General features: G+C 47.4%; 2 protein-coding genes and 1 pseudogene across 1 annotated transcript; all 3 read right to left on the reverse strand.

The window, feature by feature from the left end:
• Positions 1 to 25426, reverse strand: LOC140065239 (uncharacterized). The gene is made up of 13 exons (XM_072112839.1): positions 25328 to 25426; positions 24690 to 25108; positions 24385 to 24475; positions 23193 to 24166; positions 21492 to 21609; positions 20742 to 20887; positions 9282 to 9425; positions 7418 to 7946; positions 7227 to 7318; positions 6370 to 6460; positions 5827 to 6158; positions 5522 to 5612; positions 1 to 5302 (listed from the first exon to the last, which is right to left on the reverse strand). The coding sequence occupies exons 2-13, from the start codon at positions 25077 to 25079 to the stop codon at positions 4233 to 4235; spliced, it is 4068 nt and encodes a 1355-aa protein (XP_071968940.1). The 5' UTR covers positions 25080 to 25108; positions 25328 to 25426; the 3' UTR covers positions 1 to 4232.
• LOC140065392 (uncharacterized) overlaps positions 1 to 26109 on the reverse strand; it is a 91522-nt gene that overhangs the window by 41008 nt on the left and 24405 nt on the right.
• The window catches only part of LOC140065238 (uncharacterized), a 160437-nt pseudogene that overhangs the window by 7126 nt on the left and 127202 nt on the right, over positions 1 to 26109 (reverse strand).

Consider the following 26109-nt stretch of genomic DNA (forward strand, 5'->3'; position numbering starts at 1 on the left):
GGTGCTTGATTCGGGTCGAAGCCTGTAATAAAGAAAGGCAAGTCTGCTCCCAGGTGGACTTTTGGTCCTGTACAAATTCCTCAACAGCAGGAACATACGATGACACAGGGAGGAAGAAATGGGGCGGAGCCTGCGGATGCAGAGTCCAAGGAGTCGTAAGAGAACTCTGCCCATGGCAAAAGAGTGGACCAATCGTCCTGACAGGCAGAAACAAAGTGGTGTAGTTAGCAGCCCAGAATCTGATTAACTCTTTCCATCTGCCCATTAGACTTGTGATGATAGGCGGAAGAGAAGTCCAATTTCACTTGAAGTTGGTTGCAGAGAGAACGCCACAATGTAGAGACGAACCCCACAGTCAGAGACGATAAGCTGGAGAAGTCCATGGGATCAGAAGATGTGACGGTAGAACTGGCGGGTAAGACGTGGAGCAGATGGCAAACCTGGCAGAGGAACAAAGTGGGACATCTTCGAAAAATGTCACCACCCGGATGACGGTATTGCCTGATGATGGCGGCAGTCCATGGCCACAGGAGTCCACGGACAGTTTTGTATCGGCAATGTCAGAAGAAAATCAGCACACTTAAGCATAGGAACCCACAAAGTCCCGAACATCCTTGGCCAGATCTGGCCACCAGTAGAATCGGGAAATGAGGACAATAGAGCGCTGCACCCCAGGATGCCCAGCCACACGTGAGCAATGTCCCCAAGTCAGAATCTTCCTCCATAGAGCAGGTCGTACATAGGTCTTGCCAGGAGGTAGTTGTCGAAGATCCACAGGCGCGGTCAGTACCAGTCGTTCAGGAGGGATGACATGCTGAGGAGCCAGTTTTTCCCCAATGACATCCGAGGCACGAGAGAGGGCGTCATCCTTGATGTTCTTCTCATCCGGATGGAAATGAATGATATAATAGAACCGGGAGAAGAAGAGTGACCAGCGAGCTTGACGTGGAGTGAGTCGCTGAGCAGTCTGGAGATAGAGGAGGTTCTTGTGGGCCTTGTAAATGCTGACCAGAAAACGAGCTCCCTCCATGAGGCAACACCACTCTTCTAAGGCGAGCTTTGTTGCCAGCAGTTCTCGTTCTCCTATAGAATAATTCCTCTCTGCAGCGGAGAAGGTCTTGGAAAAAAATCCACAGGTGAGGCTTCGGCTTTTGGGACCCTTCTACGTGAGCACCGCACCGGCCCCTACTGAGGAGGCATCCACTTCCAGATGGAAAGGCCTCTCTGCGTTGGTACGTACAACAACTGGAGCTGAAGCAAACCGGCTACACGCCCCAGTAGCCGCTTAAAAAAAATTAGCATATAAAGACATTAAAGTTTACAAAATGATAGCCGGGATGTAAGGATTAGCCCAAAAAGGGCTATCCTTACGTCCCATTCATCCACCTACCACCCGTTCTACCTTTATAGGTAGAATCGTGGTGGTAAGTCCCCTTTAAGTTCTTGAAGGCCTCCTCAGCTGCCAAAGGCCAGAGACGGGGGTTGGCACCCCTCTTGGTGAGCGCCACAATAGGAGACACCACAGAGGAGAAGTGCGGGATGAACTGCCGGTAGTAATTCACGAAGCCCAGAAACCGCTGTATAGCACGTAGTCCTACAGGAAGAGGCCACTGAAGAACTGCAGATAGCTTGGCAGGATCCATCCGGAGACCTCTGTCTGAGATGATATAGCCGAGAAATGGAAGACTCTGCTGATGGAATTGGCACTTCTCAAGTTTGGCATAAAGGCAATTGTCCCTTAAACGACTGAGGACTTGCCGTATGTGTGTCTCAAGGTCTGGAGAGAATACCAGAATGTCGTCCAAATAGACCACTACAGAGACATAAAGCAAGTCTCTGAAGATGTCATTAACAAATTCCTGGAAGACGGCAGGTGTCCAAACGGCATTACCAGTTACTCGAAGTGTCCATCATGGGTATTAAAAGCAGTCTTCCACTTGTCTCCCTGGCGGATACGAATGAGGTTGTAGGCCCACGAAAATCCAATTTGGAGAAGATCTTGGCTCCACGAAGACGGTCAAACAGCTCTGTGATCAACAGCAACGGATAGCGGTTCTTAACTGTGACCTTGTTAAGACCGCGGTAGTCAATACAACGCAATCCCTTCCTTTTTGGTCACAAAGAAAAAGCCTGCACCAGCCGGTGGAAAGGACTTGCGTATGAATACCGTCTGCAGGTTTTCTTTGATTTAGTCCAACATGGCTGCGGTTTCTGGTACTGAGAGTGGGTACACACGGCCCCGTGGAGGGGACGTATCCAGCAGCAGATCCACAGGACAGTCATAGGGGCGGTAACGTCTCGGCCTGCTTCTTCGAGAAGACGTCAAAAAAGTCCTTATAGCAAGCTGGAAGACCCTCCAGGGGCTTGAGAGAAGACTGGCACTGGATGAGGTATCTCCACACAGTGAGACTGGCAATCAGGACCCCACTGAAGGATCTCCACCATCTTCCACTTAAGATCGGGTGCATGGAGATGCAACCATGGTAGACCCAACATGATGGAGGGTGTGGACCATGGTAGCAAACAAAAAGACAGTCTCTCCTTGTGCAGCACACCAACCTGCAAGTATAAAGGCTTGGTGCAATACTGGACCGGGTCAGAGAGGATTTGGGCACTGACAGAGGAGATAACCAAGGGCTTCTCGAGGCGAACCACTGGGATGTGGTGCCGGGAGACCAGAGCGGCATCCAGAAAGTTCCCTGCAGAGCCGGAGTCCAAGAAGACTCCGGAATATTGAGGTGTGCAGAAGTTTTGCTTACACCTAGGGACACTTCTCCCAAGAACCCTAGGTGCTGGTGTTTCCCAGATGCTGGGGATGGATAGGGCAAAACCTGATATGCTCCTGAGAAGAGAGTCTGGCTCTGTCCACCTCCATAGGCTCCTCCGCTCCGCTGGAGCGGCCTTTGGAAAGCAGGAGCCAGGTGAGGAAGGCGTCGTGGGCGGGCTTGGGGTTGCTTTAGGCGTAACTCTTCGGCACACTCCCTAAACCGCACGTCAATCCAGGTGAGAGGAGAGTCCCTTTTTAAAAGCTGCGGACAAGGCCGTGTTGTTCCAGCAGAGTTCCGAGGCCAGGGTATAGAACTAGACAGCATATTATCCAACGGAAGAGTTCCCCTGGCGCAGATTCAACAGCGCAGTCTCAGCCGAGGAGACTCGCTCAGCCCAGGAGGATCGCTCCGTGACAAATTGAGACAGCATGAGTTCTATGTGCAGGGAGCACTGGGTTACAAAGCCTCTGCACAGCCTGGGATCTCCATCATATTTGGTGGGCATAGACAGCCATAGCCTAGGTTCAGTGGCAGGAAGAGTGGCTGGTGTAGCAGCAGCTGCAGGAGTCTCAGGAACCTGTTGCTGATGTTGAGCGGCTAGCAGCTGTTGCAGCATGGGGTGACCTGTCCCAGCTGTTCGCGTTGAGCGCCAATCTGCCGGGATTGCTGGACGATGATGATGGCAAGATCGGGCCGACCGGGAAGCGGAACATCAGCAGTATCCATGGTCGGATCTTACTGTCAGGATTCGGGATGAGTGGATCCTTTGGACCCCCGCGGGAGGTGGTACTAGCTGACACCTGGGACCGAAATCTAAGTGGCACCTGGTCTTCACCAAAGCCCGCCGCAAAGCAAGATGGTCTTGCAGAGGCAGGGTACCACCAGGTCGTTTCACAGGTGGCAGCCAAGGTTGAGGTTCCTTAACGGAAGACAGTCTCGTGGTCAGTTCCAGGCACAAGGTCAGAGCAGGTGACAGAGATGCAAGGTCATGTCCAATCCGGGGTCAGCAACGGGAGGTCCAGCAACAGAGGAAATCAGGAACACAGCAACACAAAGGAGCTGTGGTAACACAGGAAAACCGCAACACAGGCACACACTGGACACAGGAATACTCAGCAGGAAATGTGGAAAAGCCTCAGCACTACATCAGAAAACACTGTCAGGGCCAAGTCCATCTCTAGTGTTAAGGTGTATAATGAAGTTATTTCTGATTTCTTCAGCTACTATAAAGAGAGCCCAAGCTGTCTGTTTTTTTTTATCATCATCATTTCTTTAAAATGGGGCAGTGACAATTATATTTTTTAAGTAAATGTCTGGTAACTAGTAAAAAGTTCTTAGATCTTAAAATTAAATATAGATATGACTAGGAATCTTCAGTTTTTTAACGTGTTCCTCTTAGTACGTCACACAATCTAAGGCTAAAACATCTGCGATCTGTTGCCAAAACATTTCCCCCCCCCCGATTTATAACGTGAATTCTGCTTTAACACTGTGTACGAACGTTTGATGGTTAACAAGATCCGGTTTCCGAGAAAAACATTTTCCACAATCTAAACATGAAAATGGCTTCTCCCCTGTGTGACTTCTCAGATGTCTAACAAGATTTTCAATGCAGGAAAAACATTTTCCACATTCAGAACATACAAATGGCTTTTCCCCTGTGTGAATTCTCTGATGTCGTTCAAGATTTGGTTTCTGGGCAAAACATTTCCCACATTCTGTACATGAAAATGGCTTTTCCCCTGTGTGACTTCTTTGATGTCTAACAAGATTTTCAGTGCAGGAAAAACATTTTCCACATTCAGAACATAAAAATGGCTTTTCCCCTGTGTGAATTTTCTGATGTCTAACAAGATTTCTCATGGTTGGAAAACATTTCCCACATTCTGTACATGAAAATGGCCTTTCCCCTGTGTGAATTCTCTGATGTCTAACAAGATTTCTGAAGTTTAGAAAACATTTCCCACATTCTGAACATGAAAATGGCTTTTCCCCTGTGTGAATTCTCAGATGTTTGGTAAGATGCGATTTCTGGCAAAAACCTTTTCCACATTCTGAACATGAAAATGGCTTCTCTCCTGTGTGGTTCATTTGATGATTAAGGAGCTCATTATTTCGAGTAAAACATTTCCCACATTCTAAACATGAATACGGCTTCTCCCCGGTGTGAATGCTCTGATGTCTAGCAACATCTGATTTCTGGTAAAAACCTTTTCCACATTCTGAACATGAAAATGGCTTCTCCCCAGTGTGACTTCTTTGATGTCTTAAAAGATTTCTTTTCCCTGTAAAACATTTCCCACATTCTGAACATATAAATAGCAGTTCCGCTGTATGACTTATGATAATGTTCTTTGCAGATGATTCTGTAGATAGATCCAATTTAATAGGATCAGGCGATGGATTGGTCCTGTGAAGGTCTGAGGATTCATCTGGGATGTTGTCCTGCTCTTCGGATGTATCTACTATTATATAAGGTTCCTCTGCTTCAGATTCTGATATCATATGTTCCTCTGAGCTCTTGGTACAGTCATCTGCAATAAATGAACAGTGGCTGTGAGAAAACTCTTTTCTACTTATCATAAGGTTCTGTATTATTACTGATGTAACATCTCAGCCTCTTCCTCCGAGGTCCTGGTGAGCAGTATTCCTGACCCTCATAGCTCCCACCTTCCAGCTTTTCTTAGTCTATGTCTCCATGTTCTGTATTGTGTTATCACTCGTCTCTGCTTTATCTAGTGGTTACTACTCACCTGGGCAGTTACCTGTAGGAATCTCCTCCTTACATCGCTCATCGCCCCTCACATATGTCTCTGGAGCAGGAATATTCTTCAGATCTTCACCCTGATACAAAAAAAGGGTGAAAAATTGGAAAAGTCACCAGACAATGAAGAAGTTTATCTTTAACTCCTAACTTGGACATTATAAAATCTGTCCTCCACTCAGGACAGATGAATCTTTGACCATGTATACCCTTTTACTAAATGTCTTGAGAGGCCTTAGAATTTTACTAGGAATTGCTCCACCAGATCTATAAAGGAAAACATCCAAAACTTACTATAGCAGTTTGCCCAGAACATAAAAATGGCTTCTCCCCCTTGTGAATTCTTTGATGTCTTAAAAGATTTCTTTTTCCTGTATAACATTTCCCACATTCTGAACATATAAATAGCAGTTCCTCTGTATGACTAATGACAATGTTCTTTGCGGTTCCTGATGATTGTGTAGAAAGATCCAATATAATAGGATCAGGCGATGGATTGGTCCTGTGAATGTCTGAGGATTCATCTGGGATGTTGTCCTGCTCTTCGGATGTATCTACTGTCATATAAGGTTCCTCTGCTTCAGATTCTGATATCATGTGTTCCTCTGAGTTCTTGTTACAGTCATCTGCAAAAAATGAACATTGGCTGTGAGAAAACTCTTTCCAGCGAACCAAAATGTTCTGTATTATTACTGATGTAACATCACCACCTGTTCCGCTAAGGCCCTGGTGAGCAGTATTCCTGACCCTCATAGCTCCCACCTTCCAGCTTTTCTTAGTCTATGTCTCCATGTCTGTATTGTGTTATCTCTGCTTTATCTAGCAGTTACTACTCACCTGGGCAGTTACCTGTAGGAATCTCCTCCTTACATCGCTCATCGCCCCTCACATATGTCTCTTGAGCAGGAATATTCTTCACATCTTCACCCTGATAAAAGAAAAAGGGTGAAAACTTGGGAATGTCACCAGACAATGAAGAAGGTTCTTTTTAACCCCCAACTTAGACACTATAAAATCTTTCCTCCACTCATGGCAGATGAATCTTTGACCCTGCATACCCCTTTACTAAATGTCTTGAGAGGCCTAAGAATTTTACTAGGGATTGCTCCACCAAATCTATAAAGGGAAACATCCAAAACTTACTATAGGAGTTTGCCCTCCCTAACTGGTTGTGCATAAAACCAAGCCTTTTCTCATACAGGTCATTTGGAGCGCAAAGCAAATGTCACGGGTGCTCCTGCGACCCATGTCCCAGGTTGCAGGCGCACCATAGTGCCTCCCTGTGCCCCCTCATGCCAGAAGCCGGTTTACTTACCTTGCCATGCTTCAGCGACTTTCTTCTCACTGCAGCGCACACCCGCCTCCTAGAGCTCGTGTGCCGGCTGTCTGAAATTTAAAGGGCCAGTGCACCCCTAATTGGCGCTGGCCATCTGATCTATAAATAGGCAACCTCTTCCCTTATGCTTTGCCGGATATTTGTGCCCTTATACCATTGAGATTCCCTGACTGTCTGTGCAGTACCTGTTGTGAACTCCTGCTATGTTCCTGACATTGATTCTTTGCCGCCTGTCTTGACCTTCTGCTCCTTTCTGTCCTGCCTTCTGTCCGATCCTGTCCTGCCTGTTCTGACCTTCCACCTGACAACAACTGTGGACTCTGCACTTGCCTCGGCTGCCACCGCTAGCATGTCGCACCTGTGAAGTGACCTGGTGGTATCCCGCCACAGCAAGTATAACCCGCTTTGGTGAAAACCAGTTGTCACTTAGATTCTGCTCCCAGGTGTCGGCTAGCAACATAGCTCGCAGAGTCTACTACCCTGATCCTGACAGTAAGATCCGGCCATGGATCCCGCCAAGGTTCCCCTGCAAAAACTGGTTGACCTCACCACCGTCGTGGCTCAGCGGTTCTAGCAGATTGTCGTGCAGGACAAGCAACTTTCCCATCTCACCGCCATCATGCAGCAGTTCCTGATCACCCAGCAGCATCCTGTTCCTACGGCACCATCTGTTACAGCAGCTACTCTGCCTTCTACTGAACCCCATGCAGTCCAAATATGACAGAGACGCCAAGTCTTGCAGGGGCTTCATCACCCAGTGCTCACTGTACATTGAGCTGATGCCTCCGCAGTTCCCCAAAGAGAGGTTTAAGGTGGCATTTGTGGTCAGTCTACTCTCCGGGAAAACCCTGGCACGGGACAGTCCCCTCTGGGATAGGAACGACCCACTCATTGCCAACATTACCGCGTTCTTCAGAGAATTCCGGGCCATCTTTGAGGAACCAGACCAGGCATCTTCTGCTGAGACCGCCTTGTTGAAGGAGGACCTACAGAAGGGGTTTATACGCAAGTCCTCTTCTCCTGCCGATGCAGGGTTCTTTGTGGCCAAAATGGATGGCTCACTCCATCCATGCATAGACTATTGTGGCCTTAACAAAATTACAGTGAAGAGTCGCTACCCATTGCTTTTGATCACAGAACTTTTCGACTGCAAACGTGGAGCCAAGGTCTTTACCAAACTAGACCAACATGGGGCGTATAACCTCATCCATATCTGCGAAGGCAATGAGGGAAGACCGCCTTCAATACTCCTAATGGCCACTTTGAGTATCTAGTCACGCCGTTTGGACTCTAATGCACCAGCTGTATTCTAGGAGTTCATCAACAACATTTTCAGAGATTTGCCATATAAGTTATCTGCGGTACTTCAGTGGCCTTGCCCAGTAGGACTTTGTGCTATCCAGAGATTTCTTGGTTTCTCTAATTACTATCGGCAGTTCATTTCACATTTCTCCTCCCTCGTGTCTCCCATTGTGGCACTGACAAAGAGAAATGCCAATCCTAAGCTGTGGCCTCCGGCAGCCAAAGAAGCTTTCTCCAAGCTGAAATCTGCCTTAGCCTCTGCTCCTGTTCTCAACCAGCCCGATACTGAGAAACAGTTCCTGCTCAAGGTTGGCGCCTCCTCGGTTGGTGCTGGAGCTGTTCTCACCCAGAAAGGGCCGAAAGGTCGAACCCTTACGTGCGGCTTATTCTCTAAGACCTGCAAAGAGGAACTACTTTATTGGTTATCGGGAGCTTCTGGCCATAAAACTTGCTTTGGAAGAGAGGCATTATCTTGTGGAGGGAGCTCTTCATCCAGTCAGTATCTATACTGATCACAAAAACCTCCTGTACCTCTAGACTGCTTAGTGTCTCAATCGACGACAGGCTCGCTGGTCCCTCTTCTTCTCCCATTTAAATTTTTTGATACATTTCTGTCCTGCAGAGAGGAACGTTAAGGCCGATGCCCTCTCCCGTGCCACTGACGTAATGGGGGAGATTTTGTGAGTTCCTGCACTTTGTGTGCCCCTAACAAGTTGTCACTTCTCAAGCCAGCAGGTCTGCTCCTGCTGTTGCCGATACCCAGACTCACATAGCCATGGACTTTATTATGGATCTCCCATCTTCTTCCAGTAATACAATCATTTGGGTGGAAAGAAATCGGTTTTCTAGGTGTCCCACTTCATTCCTCTGCCTGGTCTACCTTCGTCTCCTTGTCTTGCTAGCCTGTTCCTTCCTCCATATCTTCCGGCTTCATGGGCTTCCCCTGCACATTGTCTCAGACCATGGGGTCCAGTTTGTTTCCCATTTCTGGCAATCCCTGTGCGGTCAACTTCAAAGTGATGCTGGACTTCTCCTCTGCATACGCTCCACAGTCCAATGGGCAAGTTGAGAGGGTTAATCAGACCCTGGGCTGCTGCTTTCTCCACCTAACAGGACGACTGGTCCACTCTGCTGCCATGAGCAGAATCCCCCTACAACTCTCTGGACTCTGAGTCTGCTGGTGCCACTCCTTGCTTTGTTGTTTATGGACGACATCCACGTCCACCTCTTTCTCCCACCGTGTCTGCTGATGTTCCTGCCATGGAAGAGTTAGTGAAGACCCATCAACTCCTACTTCGGGCGTCCGCCCGCACCAAAACTCAGAGCTCCCTCCAGTTTTTTTCTCCAGATGATAAAGTGTGGCTCTCCTACAGATATGTCCGGCTGAAGATTCCCAGCTATAAACTTGGATGCTTTAGAGGTGCTGAAGCTCATCAATCATGTGGCCTATAAGCTGCTTCATCCCACCCACCATCCGGAACTCCTTCCACGTTTCTCTCCTGAAGCCAGTCTTCCTGAACCGCTTCTCCCGACAAGTACCTCCTACTGCTCCTGAGGCTGATGCGTTCAATGTCTATGAGGTAAAAGAGGTCCTGGATATGAAGTCGGTCAGAGCGAAGCAGTTCTTTCTCGTCCTCAGTCTCCCAAGACCACTCCTCTGGACCGAACCCCTTCCATTCGACAACATCCTGGACCATGCCCTTCTGCAGAGGTTTCTTCAGACCACAAAGAGGGAGGGGGGGGGGGAGGAGAGAGGGGGGGACTTCGCCGAACCTCCTGCGACCCATGTCCCGGGTCGCAGGTGCACCCATGTGCCTCCATGTGCCCTCTCACACCAGCAGCAGGGTCACTTACCCCGCCACGCTCCAGTAGCGGTCTCCTTGCCCCAGCGCGCGCGTCCGCTCCTCTTAGGGCGCGCACGTGCTGGCCACCTGAGATTTAAAGGGCCAGCGCACCACTTATTGGCGCTGGTCACCTGACAATCTATAAATAGCCAACCTCTTGCCTCATGCCCTGCCGGATATTTGTGCCCTTATGCCATTGAGAAAGCGTTCCCTGACTATCTGTGTTTTAGCCGTTGTGTCCTCCTGCTACGTTCCTGACTTCGATTCTTTGCCGCCTGCCTTGATCTTCTGCTACATCCCCGACTCCGATCCTGTGCCTTCTGTCCTCACTTTCCGCCTGACAACTACTCCAATTTTGCCTGTTGACTCTGTACCTCACCTTGGTCACCGCGAGTAAGTTTAGTCTGTGAAGCGACCTGGTGGTATCCCGCCGCAGCAAGTCCAACCCACTTTGCGGCGGGTTCTGGTAAAAACCGGGTGCCACTTAGACTCTGCTCCCAGGTTTTGGCTTGCATCATTGCTTGCAGTGGTACAGTGGGTCCACTACCTCGACCCTGACAGTGATAGCTGTAAACAGCAAGAAAGAACTTGTCCGCAGAACCCAAATAATAACACAATGGGGCATATTTATCATACACTGGCGCTTGTGCGCCAGTGTATGATATCCCCGCGGCTGCATAGTTGCAGCGTGATGCATCAAGAGGCGGAATCCAGCTGCATAGCATGTATTCCACGCCAGGCAGGAACTGGCGTAGAAAAAGACGCAGCCGGCGACTTTTCACATATGAAATGTCAGGAGGACAGTAACGCCCTGTGTCAGCCCACACCCGACCGGCCGGGTTGTATATGTAGTATATATTCTGCCTGCCCCCTGTAGTATATCCAGCCCCTGTAGTATATAGGCAGCCCTTGTAGTATATAGCCTACCAGCCCCTGTAGTATATAGCCAGACAGCCTTCTGTGGTATATAGCCAGACAGCCTTCTGTGGTATATAGCCAGACAGCCTTCTGTGGTATATAGCCAGACAGCCTTCTGTGGTATATAGCCAGACAGCCTTCTGTGGTATATAGCCAGACAGCCTTCTGTGGTATATAGCCAGACAGCCCTCTGTGGTATATAGCCAGACAGCCCTCTGTGGTATATAGCCAGACAGCCCTCTGTGGTATATAGCCAGACAGCCCTCTGTGGTATATAGCCAGACAGCCCTCTGTGGTATATAGCCAGACAGCCCTCTGTGGTATATAGCCAGACAGCCCTCTGTGGTATATAGCTAGACAGCCCTCTGTGGTATATAGCCAGACAGCCCCCAGTTTGCCCAGCACATAAAAAAATAAACTTATATACTCTCCCTTCAGTGGTCCCTGATGCTTGCCACGGCTCCCCGATGCTCCCGTCATTGCGGCTCCTCCTCTTTATTCTCTCTGCTGTATCAGCCGGCAGAGCTGTGGCCATGCCCTCTGCCCGTCGGCGCTCACTATGAATTATTCAGCAGCGACACATAGTGTGCGCCGGCCGGCAGAGTGGCCGCAGCACTGCCAGCTGTTACAGCAGAGAGAATGGAAGCCGTGGGGAGCCACACGAAACATCGGGGAGCCACGCCGGAAGGTGAGTGTGTTTATTTTTTTTGACTCGTGCGTAAGCGGAGGTGGGGTTTTTCAGCACATTCTTTGTGCTGAAAAACTCAGCTTATACACGAGTATATAGGGTACGTTATATGACACAGAGACTATATATGGGGATGGCATTTTACAGTAAGACAATTTTAAGAAGATTTCATAGGTTTTACAATATACATAAGTTTATAATTAAAATAATCCTCGACAGATCAGAGAATATGTCATGAAGTCTTATCTCCATCTACCTGATGATCCTGTGGGACATATTTCTCCTCTGAACAATCCTGTGGTAGAAGAAGAGGACTGGGACATCTCTCCGGTGATGTTCTCTTACTGGATCTACCTGTAGGAAACATCCAGAGACTGAATTCCTTCTTTCCATACAGATAATGAAAGGACGTGTGGATTTAGTCCTGTCTATTACCTGCTGATGTGAGGGGCTGGTGGTCCTCCATCATGACGTCCTTGAGGGTGAGGTTTATTATTCTCTCTGACATCTTGACTCTGTCCATCGTTGATGGGCCAGTGAGGAAATTCTTCTGAAATGAAAATAATCAGAAACAGAGCCAAATCATGAGGAACACTGTACCATGGCTCAGCTTAAGTGCCGTTACTTGACAAAAGTGAAGCTACGGGCAAAGTCTCATCTGCCAAACCAATAGCAGCAGCAGCACCACTGATTTACCCCAATCACTTTTAGAGCTGCACCTGCACCCCTTCTGTAGTACCCCTTATGCATGTCTGTCGAGATTGTCACTATTGTATTTTGTACTGTATTTGTTTCACCTTATGTCATGTAATGTGGTCTCATTGACCTTCATTGTCCTGTAAACGTTTGTTTGTAACAAAGGAACTTGCAACATGTAAGAATGCGCCTCTCGTAGTGTATGTATGTAACTGTAATATTACGTCTGTCCTGTGTGTAATAACTGCCACAACACTATGTACAAAACTATTTCCCCCCAGGGGATAAATAAGGTTCTATAGTATTGTATCTTATCATAATAACATACAGTAATACAATTTCTGTAATCATTTTACCAGATAGATAGAAGTGAGGGGTCACTGATAAATGTGCCCCGGTAATCCTGACACCACCGGTGACTACACACGTACCTCCGCCTGCAGAGCTGTGCTCCAGAAATATGTGAGAGGGGGAAAGGACCTGTTATAGTGTCGCTGTGTGTGGGAGGAATCCGGCTTCGGGGGTGGAGAAGCTATAGGACCTGTGATGATGTCATAGTCATGTGATTAGTCACATGTGTGGGAGTAGTCAGGCTCCAGGACATGTTACTAGAGGCGAGGCTATCCCTGATCCTCATGTGAGGAGAAGTTCCGACCAGGGATTAGACTGAAGGAAACCCCACGTGGTGTAATAATGGACACCAATAGAACTATTGACTAAATATGAAATGAAATTGTTTGTTCCTTTACCGAACACAAAAACCCCAGCGCGCCCCTTCTATTTATACAATGAGCAAATTACTGACAACACGTGGGAGGATCATTACATGAAATGGAAGATATTTATATAAATGGGTCATTTTTTTTTTACCTTCTCTACTTTACCTGTTGGAGCAAACATGTTCTTGTGTACATGACAGACGTCTCCCTTAATGTCTATATTACATGGCTTGCACAAAATGTCTGTCAAGAACAAATCTCTCATACCCATAAAGGGGGCGACGTGGAGAAGACCAACACCTAAGATGGGTCATTGGGAACACTTGATCATGGTGTTCGATCTCCCACTGCAATGCTTCTGCTGTCTGTCATGGGTGCCCCCGCGATCACACCTATGCACCTCTCCGTGGGGTGGCTCTCCCCGGCCTGCACTCACCTCTACACCCTCCTGCTCCCGTCCTGGCCGGGCACGTACCCGCTCCTTAGAGAGCGTGAACTGGCACTTAAAGATTTAAAGGGCCAGTGCACCGCTGATTGCCGCTGGCCACTTCCGGGTTCTGATTTAAACCGGCAGCTCCCATCACTCCCCGCCGGATATTTGAACTTTATGGCGAGAAGAGAAAACTTCCTGCACTTGTTCCTATCCCGTACCTTGTTCCCTTTTCTGCTGATCTCCTGTTACTGACCTCGGACCTGAACTTTGACCTCTGCATCTCTGCCGCCAGCCCTGACAACCTGCCTGTTCCTGACTATGAGACTGTCTCCTGAACTGGTACCTCGACCTTGGCTGCCACCGGGGGCTGGTTGCACCTGTGGAGCGACCTGGTGGCACCCTGCTGCAGCAAGTCCATCCCGCTTTGCGACGGGCTCTGGTGAAGACCAAGTGCCACTTAAATTCCGTTCCCAGGTGTCGTCTAGTACCATCACCCCCTCTTGCCAGGGGGTTCGTTGACCCCGAGTCCTGACACTGTCATTATAGAATTTGTAACACTGTTGCCTGAAATCTGCTATTTGTGTGGTGGGGCACCCATGGGTCCTGGGCTGCATGAATATTATAGCTCAGGTATAGCTGTCTGGAATCACTTCCTACATCTTGTACTTGAATTGAGCTTTTTGGAGAATGGGGGATGCGTCCTTTCTGCAGTTTCAGGACATTTGGAAAACCTTTAAAGGTCCTGAAATGGCTCTTATGTACATGTGTATTGAGAGCATGAAGAAAATGACAAGGCTTACATGGGTGAAGGTCCTTCTTAGTATAAAATTTGGTGGGTTGTTTGGCCATGGGCACCAGGCTACCGTCCAAATCACCTATATTTTAACCCACTACTGATGACATCCTGATATACTTGACTGATTTGAGATAGATGGAAAAAAAGCTTTATTACAGCTTTTTCTGCATACAAAAAAATAAAAATAAAACAGAACTGATGGTGATAAAACTCACAAAGAGCAGAGATATCTGCTGGAAGGAGCTAAACATCCTTTAGTCATCTCCCCAAACCATGAGAACCTTCAGACTGACTGACTGATGCGTAAACCCCCCATAAGCGAGATGGACTCTGATTTTTAACTTCTTGTTACATTCAGACTGGATATAAAAAAATGAAACGGCTGGTGCCTTATAACCATCATTTAAAAGTACTGACCTACGTGACTGTTCAAGCTCACATCCTTGATTTATATCACAACAAATCTTATAAGGTATGGATAGAACTGGAGACTATACTTGCCCCAAGCCTTCTGCAATCCCTCCTTTACACATGAACACCACCTTTTAAAGCTCCCTTACGTCATGGATCAGACCCTAAAGACTTTAAGAAAGCTACCTGAGCCTTACCAACTCTTTGCCGACGACAGCCATCCTACTGGTCTCGTCAACCTATCTGTCACCCCTCAGAGCCAATGATAGGCTAATTTTTCGCGCAATCTGCCTCGACCTCATCCATTGAGGAATTGTTACCTGATCAACTGGTCTTGGCCCGCTCCAGATGGGAATACTCACTACTACTCAACTTCTACTTATCCTCTGTATCTAGACTACTACTGCACAGAGGCATCAACCAGTTTGAAAAGATGTGTATTGCCCCCTCGCCCACCATCTGCAATATACGCCATCTACTTAGACAAATAGTTGGTGCCTGGGAACACTGGTTGACGGTCTCCTACATCCCCAGACTGGGCCAAATAATTTGTATTGTGCCATAAGCTCTCTATCTCTAACAAAGCCCAAGAAACCAACTACAAAAATTATTTCTGGGTGGTACTGGGTCCTGGCTACACTGCATTTGATTTCCCCTCTTGCCCAGCAGAGAGCTGGAGATGTAAGCAAGCCCCCATGTTACATATCATAGTATCATAGTATATAAGGCTGGAAAAAGACGCAAGTCCATCAAGTTCAACCTTTAAGAATTAAATAAATGTTTTATCCCCATAACCCGTGATATTTTTTCTCTCCAGAAAGGCATCCAGGCCCCTCTTGAACATGTACATAGAGTCCACCATAACAACCTCCTGCGGCAGAGAGTTCCACAGTCTCACTGCTCTTACAGTAAAGAACCTCTGTCTATGTTGATTGTAAAATCGCCCCCTTGTTCTGGTCACAGGCCTAGGTATAAAAAGATCTTTGGAGAGATCCTTGTACTGTGCGTTCAGGTATTTGTACATTGTAATGAGGTCTCCCCTCTGCTGTCTTTTTTCTGTAATCTGTTATTGTATTCTAGTCCCTCCTCAAGCTTCCACAAATCCCACTGTAATGCTAAACTATGGACCTCAGTATTTATTACTTTACATAGCTTAGTATCATCTGCAAATATTGAAACTTGACTGTGTAAACCAACTATAAGGTCATTAATAAAAATATTAAAAAGAAGTGGCCCTAATACTGACCCCTGTGGCACTCCACTAGTAACGTCAACCCAATCTGAGAATGTGCCATTAATAACGACCCTCTGTTTTCTATCGCTAAGCCAATTACTTACCCAAATACACAGATTTATCCCTATTCCCAGCAGTCTCATTTAATATACCAACCTTTTATGTGGCATGGTGTCAAATGCCTTTGAAAAGTCCAGATATACAACATCCACAGATCCAGTCTTGAACTTACCTCCTTGTAGAAACCAATCAGATTAGTCTGACAGGACCGATCTCTCATAAACCCAGTTCTCAGCCCAGTTCTCCATGAACCCAAAGCCATCCTTCTTACACCAACTTTTGAGCCACTTATTTACCTCCCTGATCTCCCGCTGCCTTTCTGGTGTGGCACGTGGTACAGGTAGTATTTCGGAGAAAACTACCTTTGAGGTCTTGCCCTGAGCTTATAGCCTAAATCCCTGAAATAATTTTTAAGGACCACCTACCTCTTACTTTGTCATTAGTCCCAATGTGGACCATGACCGCTGGTTCCTCACCAGCCCCTCCCAGTAATCTGTCAACCCGATCCGCAGCATGCCGATTATTTGGTGGGAGGGTTCCCCACTACAAGCATACTGGCGTCTAGCCATAAGATTGATTCATAAAGTCACTGGAATTAAGCTACAAAATGACCTGCCACCCTTGCTTTTATCCATAATATCCCGCTCAATACCTTCAGTCAGATGCCCTCTCATGGGCTTCATCTTAATTGCGGTGTGTATCCTGATCCCCAGGTTATGGAAAACTATGGACATCCTCCGAGAAATATTATCACTCCAAAGAATGGAGGAGATTACGGCATTCAAACATGCTATGTTAGTAAAACAACTCCAGACTTGGGGTCCGTGGATGGCTTTTCACCGACCCCCTGAGTTCAACACCTTCACTTGAGCTAGTTATCTCTTCCACTAATCGATCAATCAATTACACCTAAACTACTTAATTCTACGGGTTCTTTGTCTTTTAGTACCCGTCCCCTCTCTTTCCATTTCCCCCCCTTCTCTTATAGTAGATATGTTTCTTGTATTGTTTCCGTTTTTTTTGTTGTTCATATATATCTTCTCAGACACATTAATATGAATAGGTCTATGGAAACACTGTGTAAACAACACTTAACTGATAGTACCTAATTGGCTGGTTATGTATCTACAGATGCTTACGGTAGAAATTTTGATTGACCTCTGTTCCACCTTTCCTTCCTTGGGAGGATAACTGTTGCTTGTCTATTAGTGTCAGGATTCGGGATAAGTGGATCCACTGGACCACCACGGGAGGTGGTACTAGCCGACACCTGGGATCGGAGTCTAAGTGACACCTGGTTTTCACCAGAGCCCGCCGCAAAGCGAGATGGTCTTGCTGTGGCAGGGTACCACCAGGTTGTTCCACAGGTGCGACTAGCTCGAGGTACCTTAACGGAAGATAGTCTCATGGTCGGGTTCAGACACAAGTTCAGGGCAGGCGGCAGAGATGCAAGGTCAAGTCCAATCTGGGGTCAGTAACGGGAGGCCCAGGCAGATGGGAATGGGAATAGGCACACAGGAACGCAGAAACACAGCAACACGGAGGAACTCTGGTAACACAGGAACACACTGGAATGCAGGAATACTCAGGAATGTCGCAAGGAAACTTTCTCAATGGCGAAAGCACAAAGATCCGGCAGGGTTATCAGGAAGAGGCAGGCTTAAATAAATTACCTGACAATGGGCAGCGCCAATTAGCGGCACTCTGGACCTTTAAATCTTTTGAAGCCGGCGCGCACCCTAGGAGTCAGGAGCGATGAGAGAGGGGCATGGGTGTGTCTGTGACCTGTGATATGGGTCGCAGGACCACCCGTGACAGTAACCCCCCTTTGGCATCCCCCTCTTCCTGGGCTGGAGGAATCTCTGCAGGAGGTCCTGGTCCAAGATATTGTCCTCGGGCTCCCAAGATATCTCTTCCAGCCTGAACCCCTTCCAGTCAACCAAGAAGAACTGCTTATCCCTCAACATCTTCATATCAAGGATCTCCTTTACCTCATAGATGTCAGAGGAGTCGGTCACAGGAGCAAGAGGAGACACTTGTCGGGTAAAGCGGTTCAGTGTGACAGGATTGAGCAGGGAGGCATGGAAGGAGTTTGGAGTGCGCATGGTGGGAGGAAGTTGAAGCTTTTAGGACACCGGATTGATGCGACTCAGCACCTCGAAGGGACCCAGGAAACGAGGACTAAACTTTTCGCCAGGGATCTTAAGCCGGACATACTTGGAGGACAACCAGACTTTGTCACCAGGAGCGAAGACAGGAGGAGGCCTGCATCTTTTATCGGCCTGGAACTTGGTTCGGTCCAAAGCCTGTAATAAAGAAAGGCTCCCAGATGGTCTTCAGGTCCCATACAAATTCCTCACCAGGAGGAACATCAGATGACACAGGCAGAGGAGTGCAGAAGTGGGGCGAAGCCCTCGGATGCAGAGTCCAAGGAGTTTTTGTTTCTGTCCTGACCGGCAGAAACAAATTGGTGTAGATAGCAGGCCAGGGTCTGATGAACTCTTTCCACCTGCCCATTAGACTGGGGATGATAGGCAGAAAAGAAGTCCAATTTCACTTGAAATTGGTTGCAGAGAAAACGCCAGAATGTAGAGACGAACTGAACCCCACAGACAGAGACGATGTGCTGGAGAAGTCCATGGAGTCGGAAGATGTGATCGAGGAACTGGCTGGCAAGACGCGGAGCAGATGGCAAACCTGGTAGAGGAACAAATTGGGACATCTTCGAAAAATGGTCAGTCACCACCCAGATGACAGTATTGCCTGATGAAGGCGGCATATCCGTGATGAAGTCCATGGCCACATGAGTCCACTGACAGCTGTGTACCGGCAATGGCAGAAGAAGACCAGCAGGCTTAAGACGTGACGGCTTATTCTGGGCACAGGAAACACAGGATCCCACAAAGTCCCGAACATCCTTGGCCAGATCTGCCCACCAGTAGAATTGGGAAATGAGGACGATAGAGCGCTGCACCCCAGGATGCCCAGCCACACGTGAGCAATGTCCCCAAGTCAGAATCTTCCTCTGTAAAGCAGGTCGTACATAGGTCTAGCCAGGAGGGAGTTGTTGAAGATCCACAGGCGCGGCCGGTACCAGTCGTTCAGGAGGGATGACATACTGTGGAGCCAGTTCTTCCCCAATGACATCCGAGGCTGTCAGAGAGAGAGGGTGTCAGCCTTGATGTTCTTCTCAGCCGGACGGAAATGAATGATGAAACGGAAACGGTAGAAGAAGAGTGACCAGCGAGCTTGACGTAGATGAGGCTCTTGTGGTCTATGTAAATTCTGACCAGAAACCGAGCTCCCTTCAGGAGGCAACGCCACTTTTCTAAGGCGAGCTTAATCTCCAGCAGTTCTCGATCTCCTCTAGAATAATTCCTCTCTGCGGAGGAGAAGGTCTTGGAAAAAAATCCACAGGTGAGGGTTCGACCTTTAGGAATCTTCTGCGTGAGCACCGCACCGACCCCTACTGAGGAGGCATCCACTTCCAGATGGAAAGGCCTCCCTGTGTTTGTACATACAAGAACTGGAGCTGAAGCAAACTTAGACTTTAAGTTCTTTAAGTCCACCTCAGTTGGCGAAGGCCAGAGACGGGGGTTGGCACCTTTCTTCGTGAGCGCCACAATAGGAGACACCAGAGAGGAGAAGTGCTGGATGAACTGCCGGTAGTAATTCACGAAGCCCAGAAACCGCTGTATAGTGCGTAGTCCTACAGGACAAGGCCACTGAAGAACTGCAGATAGCTTGGCAGGATCCATCCGGAGACCTCTGTCGGAGATTATATAGCCGGGAAATGGAAGACTCCGCTGATGGAATTGGCACTTCTCAAGTTTGGCGTAAAGGCAATTGGCCCTTAAACCACTGAGGACTTGCTGTATGTCGGTTTCAAGATTCGGAGAGAATACCGGAATGTCGCCCAAATAGACCACTACAAAGACATAAAGCAAGTCTCTAGAGATGTCATTCACAAATTCATGGAAGACAGCAGGTGCGTTAAAGAGCCCAAACGGCATCACCAGTTACTCGAAGTGTTCATCACGGGTATTAAAAGCAGTCTTCCACTTGTCTCCCTGGTGGATATGAATGAGGTTGTAGGCCCCACGAAGATCCAATTTGGAGAAGATCTTGGCTCCATGAAGACGGTCAAACAGTTCTGTAATCAACGGCAACGGATAGCAGTTCTTAACTGTGACCTTGTTAAGACTGCGGTAGTCAATGCATGGACGGAGTGCCCTGTCCTTTTTGGTCACAAAGAAAAAGCCTGCACCAGCCGGAGAAGAGGACTTACGTATGAATCCCCTCTGCGGGTTTACTTTGATATAGTCCAACATGGCTGCGGTTTCTGGTACTGAGAGTGGGTACACACGGCCCCGTGGAGGGGACGTATCTAGCAGCAAATCCACAGAACAGTCATAGCGGCGGTGAGGCGGCAACATCTCGGCCTGCTTCTTCGAGAAGCCTTAAAAAAAGTCCTTATAGCAAGCGGGAAGACCCTCCAGGCGCTTGAGAGTCACAGAAGAAACCAAGACTGGTACTGGATGAGGTATCTCCACACAGCAAGACTGGCAATCAGGACCCCACTGAAGGATCTCCCCCGTCTTCCACTTAAGAACGGGTGCAAGGAGCTGCAACCATCGTAGACCCAACACGATGAAGGGCGTGGACCATGGCAGCAAATAAAAAGACAGTCTCTCCTTGTGCATCACACCGTTTTGCAAGGACAAAGGCTTGGTGCAGTACTGGACCAGGTCAGAGAGGATTTGGCCACTGACAGAGGAGATGACCAAGGGCTTCTCGAGGCAAACCACAGGGATGCGATGCCAGGAGACCAGAGCGGCATCCAGGAAGTTCCCTGCAGAGCTGGAGTCCAAGAAGACAGAGACCTTGAACTTGGTGCCAGTGCCAATGCTGAGAAGCACTGGAATCATGAGGTGTGCAGAAGCTTTGCTTACAACTAGGGACACTACTCCCAAGAACCCAGACACTGGGGACGGATAGGGCAAGACCCAAGGAAGTTTCCCGGACGTCTTCTGATATGCTCCTGGGAAGAGAGTCTGGCTCCGTCCACCTCTATAGACTCCTCTGCAGATGGTACGACCGGAGGCTGGAGCGGGCTTTGAAAACCAGGAGCCAGGCGGGGAAGGCGTCGTGGGCTGGCTTGGGGTTGCTTAAGGCATAACGCTTCGGCACGCTCACTAAACCGCATGTCAATCCGAGTTCCCCTGGCGCAGATTCAACAGTGTAGTCTCAGCCGGGGAGGTTTGTAAAGGCTCTTTAAACACGGCCCGGAGCTCTGCCAGAAGTGTCATAAGAGTATCTGTGACCATGTCGTCTCTGTTCCAAAGAGGGGTAGCCCAGGCCAGGGCTTTTGGAAGAAACAAAGGGGGGTATCCATATCACTCTCCCTCTCGCGCCCGCTCTTCTACCCTGAAGCGATCCCATGGCTCACATGTTTTATCAAACAATGACATGCGATTATTCAGGGAGGCAGTCAGTGATTCCATACTGCGAGTTTCCCTTACCCTGGAGAGTAGGTCCATTCGAGAGGGAAGGGGCTTGCCTTTTCCAGAATTGCTCTATCAAACACCTCGCAGCCGTGAGTATGTGTAAACTCAGTTTAGTAGCTGTCTTGGCCATGGGCTGAGGGGAGACATTCAACAGGTAAAATAAAGGAGAGTGTGGAATATCCACCGCTACCACCGCCTGGAGGAGAGTCTTTGTCTCCTGCCAAAAAGGCTGTATGAATGGGCATGAACATGTGTTGAAGAGTCCCCCCAACTGAGCCACATCGCCAGCAAATGTCCGGCGTGTCCGGGAATAATCTATGAAGCGAAGATGGAATATACCGTTGCAACATTAGCTTGTACTGGTTAATAAGGAGGTTTTAGCCGCCCTTTGCCAAATCAGTTGCCATGTTTCTTGTGATACAGGTCCCCCCACTATGCCCTCCCACTTGGCCATGTATGGGTGTGCGATAGGTTCATCTGAGTTCAGGTGCAATAGTATCATGTAGATATCTGATATAAGGCCGGAGGCGTGGGTAGCGGTTTTGCAAATATGTTCAAAGATGGTGGGTACTGAGACTGTGTTGGTAATATCCAAAGATTGCAATAAGTGTCTAATGCGTATGTAATAGGGATTGGCGATGGCGGGAGGTGAAATTTGTCCTGTAAGGGGTCAAAGGGCAAGATCTTCTTATCTCGGTAGTCTACAATGTCTGCAATCCGGAATAATCCCTTCTCATGCCAGGGTTTGATTTCCTGCCTGCTGCATAGAGGGAGTATGTAAGAAAGACTGAGATACCAGTGGAAACCTGTTCAAACAGGCCCTCCGTAATTTTATCGTGAATGAAATAGGGCCTAGCTGAGAGCTGGGTAACGCGGGTGTCTCTTTAGGACAGAGATAGGAGTTAGGGTGAAAGGGGGCCAACCACAATTTTTCTATCTCCATCCATTTAGAAAATGCCAACAGGGTGGACCATGTCGGAATACGCCGCCAGTGTGTTGCCCAGTAATACCTGGTTATATCCGGCACCGATAAACCCCCCTTGGATTTGTGAGAGATCAAAACAGTCCTAGAGATCCCGTGTCTCTTCTTCGCCCATATAAAATGTAATAGCGCCCAGTGACACCGATACTGGTAACGTCTCGAAAACATAAAGCAGCTTAGGCAGGATAGTCATTTTTACCGCCGCTATCCTGCCAAAAAGGGAAAGGGGAAGGCTGTTCCAGCTAATAGCGCTCTTTAAGTTGTTAGATTTCAAGTTGAACTTCTCTTTATTCTATCATCCTCAGACTACAGGACAAACTGCATTTTTGGCAGCCTGTGCTCCATGTAGTGTCACTTTTGCACTGCTATCAATCCTGAGATGCCTCAGCAGGAAATGTGGAAAAGCCTCAGCACTACATCAGAAACACAGTCAGGGCCAAGTCCATCCCTAGTGTTAAGGTGTATAATGAAGTTATTTATTTTTTGATTTCTTCAGCCACTATAAAGAGAGACCAAGCTGTCTGTTTCATCATCATCATTTCTTTAAAGATGGGGCAGCGACAATTATATTTTATAAGTAAATGTCTGGTAACTAGTAACAAATTCTTAGATCTTAAAATTAAATATAGATATGACTTGGAATCATCAGTTTTTTAACGTGTTCCTTTTAGTACGTCACACAATCTAAGGCTAAAACATCTGCAATCTGCTACCCAAACATTTCCCCCGATTTATAACGTGAATTCTGCTTTACCACTGTGTACGCGCGTTTGATGGTAAACAAGGTCCGGTTTCCGAGAAAAACATTTTCCGCAATCTAAACATGAAAATGGCTTCTCCCCTGTGTGACTTCTCAGATGTCTAACAAGATGTGGTTTCTGGGCAAAACATTTCCCACATTCTGTGCATGAAAATGGCTTCTCCCCTGTGTGAGTTCTCTGATGTGAAACAAGATTTTCAATGCAGGAAAAACATTTTCCACATTCTGAACATGAAAATGGCTTCTCCCCTGTGTGACTTCTCAGATGTCTAACAAGATCTGATTTCTGGGCAAAACATTTCCCACATTCTGTGCATGAAAATGGCTTCTCCCCTGTGTGACTTATTTGATGTGAAACAAGATTTTCAATGCAGGAAAAACATTTTCCACATTCTGAACATGAAAATGGTTTCTCTCCCGTGTGAGTTCTCTGATGTTTGGCAAGATGTGATTTCTGGCTAAAACCTTTTCCACATTCTGAACATGAAAATGGCTTTTCCCCTGTGTGAATTCTCTGATGTTTGGTAAGATCTGATTTTTGGCTAAAACCTTTCCCACATTCTGAACATGAATACGGCTTCTCCCCTGTGTGAATGATCTGATGGCTAACTAGATTTCTCATGGTTAGAAAACATTTCCCACATTCTGTACATGAAAATGGCTTTTCCCCTGTGTGAATTCTCTGATGGCTAGCAAGATGTGATTTGTGGTAAAAACCTTTTCCACATTCTGAACATATAAATAGCAGTTTCCCTGTATGACTTATAATAATGTTCTTTGCAGTTCCTGATGATTCTGTAGATGGAACCAATTTAATAGGATCAGGCGATGGATTGGTCCTGTGAATGTCTGAGGATTCATCTGGGATGTTGTCCTGCTCTTCGGATGTATCTTCTGTCATATAAGGTTCCTCTGCTTCAGATTCTGATATCATCTTGGTACAGTCATCTGCAAAAATGAACATTGGCTGTGAGAAAACTCTTTCCTGCTCACCATAAGGTTCTGTATTATTACTGATGTAACATCTCAGCCTCTTCCTCCGAGGTCCTGGTGAGCAGTATTCCTGACCCTCATAGCTCCCACCTTCCAGCTTTTCTTAGTCTATGTCTCCATGTTCTGTATTGTGTTATCACTCGTCTCTGCTTTATCTAGTGGTTACTACTCACCTGGGCAGTTACCTGTAGCAATCTCCTCCTTACATCGCTCTTCGCCCCTCACATATGTCTCTGGAGCAGGAATATTCTTCACATCTTCACCCTGATACAAGAAAAAGGATGAAAAATTGGAAAAGTCACCAGACATGAAGAAGGTTCTTTTTAACCCCCAACTTGGACACTATGAAATCTGTCCTCTACTCGGGGCAAATGAATCTGTGATCCTGTTTACCCCTTTACTAAATGTCTTGAGAGGCCTAAGAATTTTACTAAGGATTGCGCCACCAGATCTATAAAGGGAAACATCCAAAACTTACTGTAGCAGTTTGCCCAGAAGATGAATACGGCTTCTCCCCGGTGTGAATGCTCTGATGTCTGGCAAGATATGATTTCTGAAACTGATTTTTTTTTCCACATTCTGAACATGAAAATGGCTTCTCCCCCGTGCGAATTCTTTGATGTCTTAAAAGATTTATTTTTCCTGTATAACTTTTCCCACATTCTGAACATATAAATAGCAGTTCCTCTGTATGACTTATGATAATGTTCTTTCCAGTTCCTGATGATTCTGTAGATAGATCCAATTTAATAGGATCAGGCGATGGATTGGTCCTGTGAAGGTCTGAGGATTCATCTGGGATGTTGTCCTGCTCTTCGGATGTATCTACTGTCATATAAGGTTCCTCTGCTTCAGATTTTGATATCATATGTTCCTCTGAGCTCTTGGTACAATCATCTGCAAGAAATTAACATTGGCTGTGAGAAAACTATTTCCTGCTTACCATAAGGTTCTTTATTATTACTGATGTAACATCTCAGTCTCCTCCTCCGAGGTCCTGGTGAGCAGTATTCCTGACCCACATAGCTCCCACCTTCCAGCTTTTCTTAGTCTATGTCTCCATGTTCTGTATTGTGTTATCACTCGTCTCTGCTTTATCTAGTGGTTACTACTCACCTGGGCAGTTACCTGTAGGAATCTCCTCCTTACATCGCTCATCGACCCTCACATATGTCTCTGGAGCAGTAATATTCTTCACATCTTCTCCCTGATACAAAAAAAGGGTGAAAAATTGGAAAAGTCACCAGACAATGAAGAAGGTTCTTTTTAACCCACAACTTAGACACTATAAAATCTTTCCTCCACTCAGGGCAGATGAATCTTTGACCCTTTATACCCCTTTACCAAATGTCTTGAGAGGCCTAAGAATTTTTACTTGGGATTGCTCCAACAGATCTATAAAGGGAAACATCCAAAACGTACTATAGCAGTTTGCTCTCCCTAACTGGTTGTGCATAAAACCAAGCCTTTTTTCATACAGGTCATTTGGAGCGCAAAGCAAATGTCACGGTCGCTCCTGCGACCCATGTCCCAGGTTGCAGGTGCGCCATAATGCCTCCCTGTGCCCCCTCACGCCAGCAGCAGGTTCACTTACCTCGACGTGCTCCAGTGACGTTATTCTCTCTGCAGCGCGCACCCGCCTCCTACAGCTTATGTGCCGGCCGTCTGAAATTTAAAGGGCCAGTGCACCACTATTTGGCGCTGGCCATCTGATCTATAAATAGGCAACCTCTTCCCTTATGCTCTTTTTGCCCCTTTACCATTGAGATTCCCTGACTGTCTGTGCAGTACCTGTTGTGAACTCCTGCTATGTTCCTGACATTGATTCTTTGCCGCCTGTCTTGACCTTCCGCTCCTTCCCGACTCCAATCCTGTCCTGCCTGTCCTGACCTTCCGGC

This window comes from Engystomops pustulosus, chromosome 6 (assembly GCF_040894005.1).
Source record: "Engystomops pustulosus chromosome 6, aEngPut4.maternal, whole genome shotgun sequence".
In the NCBI taxonomy this organism is placed as follows: domain Eukaryota; kingdom Metazoa; phylum Chordata; class Amphibia; order Anura; family Leptodactylidae; genus Engystomops; species Engystomops pustulosus.